The 3,388-nt window shown below is 64.2% G+C and overlaps 1 protein-coding gene across 1 annotated transcript in view; it reads left to right on the top strand.

The window, feature by feature from the left end:
• Positions 1-3,388, top strand: part of NRBP2 (nuclear receptor binding protein 2) — a 7,115-nt gene that overhangs the window by 1,457 nt on the left and 2,270 nt on the right. The window contains exons 7-15 of the mRNA XM_025047599.1: positions 83-135; positions 207-290; positions 380-435; positions 527-622; positions 1,638-1,770; positions 1,880-1,982; positions 2,093-2,143; positions 2,218-2,353; positions 3,294-3,377. Of these exons, the coding sequence (XP_024903367.1) occupies positions 83-135; positions 207-290; positions 380-435; positions 527-622; positions 1,638-1,770; positions 1,880-1,982; positions 2,093-2,143; positions 2,218-2,353; positions 3,294-3,377 (796 nt within the window). The remainder of the gene's footprint in view (positions 1-82; positions 136-206; positions 291-379; positions 436-526; positions 623-1,637; positions 1,771-1,879; positions 1,983-2,092; positions 2,144-2,217; positions 2,354-3,293; positions 3,378-3,388) is intronic.

Genomic DNA, 3,388 nt, shown 5'->3' with positions numbered 1-3,388 from the left:
GGCGGGGCGGGGCAAGAGGGCGGGGCTGGGGGCCTTCGGGAACCGAGGGCAGAGGATGCCCAACGCCCCACCGCGGTGACGCCCACTCTTTCTCCCGTCTGGCCGGCGCAGTGTGGCACCGCATCTTCTCCAATGGTGCGTGGGGACTCTGGGGGATGGAGGGCCGTGGAGACGACCGGTCCGCTCATCCCCCGCGCTTCCCGTAGCGCTCCCGGATGACCTGCGAAGCCCCATCCGCGCCGAGCGCGAGGAACCGCGGAACCTGCACTTCTTCCCGCCAGAATATGGTGGTGAGTCCAGGAGGACCCGCCTCCTCCCTGCGCCCCGCATCCGCCCCGCATCCGCCCCGCCGGCCCTGACTCGGTCTCCCTGTTTGCAGAGGTTGCCGATGGCACCGCTGTGGACATTTTCTCCTTCGGGATGTGTGCACTGGAGGTAGTAGCCCCACGGCCTCTCCCAGCTAGCTCGCCCCCACCATCTTGCCTGTGCTGTCCCTTCCCCCGGTGTGACCTGGCCCTGCCCCCAGATGGCCGTTCTGGAGATCCAGGCCAATGGAGACACCAGGGTCACAGAGGAGGCCATTGCTCGTGCCAGGCACTCGCTGAGCGACCCCAACATGCGGGTAAGCAGCTCGCCTTGCCCCTTCCCGCTGGCTGGTGAGGTGCTCTGGGCAGGCCTGCAAATGCGGCCCTCAGTGCTGCTAAGGGGTGTGCCAGCCCGCTGCGCAGGGGCCTGCCTACAAGAAGGGCCTCACTGGAAGAGCATGTTCGGCTCCAGGCCTGAAGGCTCTTAAGGGCACATCCATTACTGTTATGCCCATTTTATAGGTAGAGGAACTGAGGTTCAGGGAAACAAAGCACTTTGCCCCAGGCTTTAGAGTAAGTTAATACAGCCAGTGTTTGCACCCAGGTCTGCCTGACTCCACGTTTCTGCCTTTAAGTCTCCCCAAAACAGGCTAGAGATGATGCGGCCTTAGCTTGTGGGGGGACACGGTGGCCAGGGGACAGGCAAAGGGAATATGGGATGGAAGCTGCATCCACAACCTCTCTGGCCAAAGTCTGGGGACTATTTGGCTTGACCACATGGCCCCTGGGTATGGTGGGGGGAGTGTTGGGGCCTAGATGGGGCTGATGGGGAGGTGGGACCAAGAAAAGCAGGAGAGGCAGTGCAGGGCAAGTATGGGGGTGGTGGCAGGGACCCTTCAAGGTCATCTCCGGAGTTGGGCCTGAGCCAGGGCAACTAGAAGAGGGGCGGGCTGTGGTAGGTGGGTGTGTGCTGAGCCACGTGACCTCTAGGGCCCTGGACTGCTCTGATGGCACACTGCCAGCCCCAGGGCTGCAGTGTAGACTTCATCTGTGACTTAGGGATGACAACACCGACCCCCTCTACCCCAGGACTTCTACGAAGGTTGTGGGAGGTAGAGCACGGGCAGTTCTGGGCCCAGAGCCTGACAGTCCTGTTGGTAGGACCAGGTCCCGACTGGGCTGCTATCAGGAGGCTCCTCCCTCTGCACATTCCTGCATGAGGCGCCCTGGGAATGATGGGACCCTTGGGGTCTGGGGACTTCCCGTGCTCACCTGTGGGCCCAGAGCAGAGCGCCTCCAGCTCCTGCAGCCGCCTGCTTCTCCATGGTGCAGGAGTTCATCCTCTGCTGCCTGGCCCGCGACCCTGCCCGCCGGCCCTCCGCCCACAGCCTGCTCTTCCACCGCGTGCTCTTCGAGGTTCACTCGCTGAAGCTCCTGGCGGCTCATTGCTTCATCCAGCACCAGTGTGAGGGCCGCGGCCCGGGGCGTGCCGAGGCCTAGGCTCGGGATGAGGACGGGGACTTCGGGACCTAGGGCTCAGGGTCCGCCGGCCTGAGTGCTCCTATGGCCTGCAGACCTCATGCCTGAGAACGTGGTGGAGGAGAAGACCAAGTCGACGGACCCGCACGCGGTCCTGGCCGAGATCCCCCGGCCCTCCCGGCCCCCGCTGCAGTGGAGGTGAGAGGCCCGCCCCCCAGAGACCGCCCCTCTCCACACGGCCAGCCCCGCCCTCAGTCCTGCGGGATTTCCTGACCAGCACCCTCACGTGCTTCTCATGCCCGTGCCAGGTACTCAGAGGTCTCGTGCTTGGAGTTGGACAAATTCCTGGAAGATGTCAGGTAAGAGCTGGCATGAGGTCGGGGAACAGTGGCTGCCAGGCCCGAGCCCCCAGCCACCCCTGGCCTGCCCCCAGAAACGGGATATACCCACTGATGAACTTCGCTGCTGCTCGGCCTTTGGGGCTGCCCCGCGTGCTGGCCCCACCTCCAGAGGAGGCCCAGAAGGCCAAGACCCCAACGCCAGAACCTTTTGACTCAGAGACCAGAAAGGTGAGCCCCCATCCCACTGCATCTCGGCAGCCGACCACCTAGAGGGGTGGTCTCAGGGGCTTTGAATCCCCCAGCCCTGCTCTCCTCCAGGCCGCCAGAGACCAGGTCCTGGATGACCACTCTGCGGGGGTTGGGGGGACAGCAAGCTGGGATACCCGCTTTCCGAGAGGCTCCTTGCCCCCGATGCTGCTGCTTGTCCCCATACGCATTGCTCCCTGACTCCGCCTGCTCCAGGTAGCCTTTGTCTGGTACTCTGGTGTCCCCCCAGGCCTCTCTGATCCCACGACCTTGGCTTGCTGACTCCCTGACACTTACGTCCCGGTGTCTCCTCCGAGGCCTCCCGCATCATGTTTTCTGCAACCTCTCCTCCTGCAAGGCTCCATCCTGGCTAGGGCCTCCCTCTCTCCCTTTCTATGTCCACCCGCTGGGTTCCGGAAGCTCTGACTTTGGGTGGGCGCATGGCCTGCACCCTGATCTGCGCCACCTCCATTCCCCACTTGGATGCTACACCAGTCCCCCACCTGGCCTCCTTCCTCCCGGCGTCCCTCCAGACTGCAGTCAGGATTCACGCTGTAATGGCCAGAGCCATCCAGAGAGACCGCGGGGCCCGGTCTGACCCCCAGGCGCTCTGAGGCCTAGTCCTGCTTCCGCTCTGTCGCTTCCCTGCCGACCTGGCTCTTCCCCGGTTCCCATGGCTCCCTCCTTGTTCCAGTGTTTCCACCCGGGAATCCCCCACTCAACCTTCAAACCCAGCATCTGGGAGTTTCCCTCAGCAGTCTGGGCGGCTGCCAGCGAGGTGTCCTTTCCAGGCTCCCCTTGGAGACTGTCCCCAGACCCAGTGTTTACTGTTCCTTCCGGGCCCCTTTGAGGCACCTCTGCTCTGGCCCCTTGGCTGCCGAGTGTGAGCCCTGTGGGTGACCTTGGGCCCTGCCACCCACAGGTGATCCAGATGCAGTGTAGCCTGGAGAGAAGTGAGGACAAGGCGCGCTGGCACGTGAGCCGGGCCCCGGGCCGGGGGGCGGGGGTGGGGGAGGG

This window comes from Pteropus alecto, unplaced genomic scaffold (genome assembly GCF_000325575.1).
Source record: "Pteropus alecto unplaced genomic scaffold, ASM32557v1 scaffold105, whole genome shotgun sequence".
NCBI lineage: Eukaryota > Metazoa > Chordata > Mammalia > Chiroptera > Pteropodidae > Pteropus > Pteropus alecto.
This window is presented reverse-complemented; position numbering and strand designations above follow the sequence as displayed.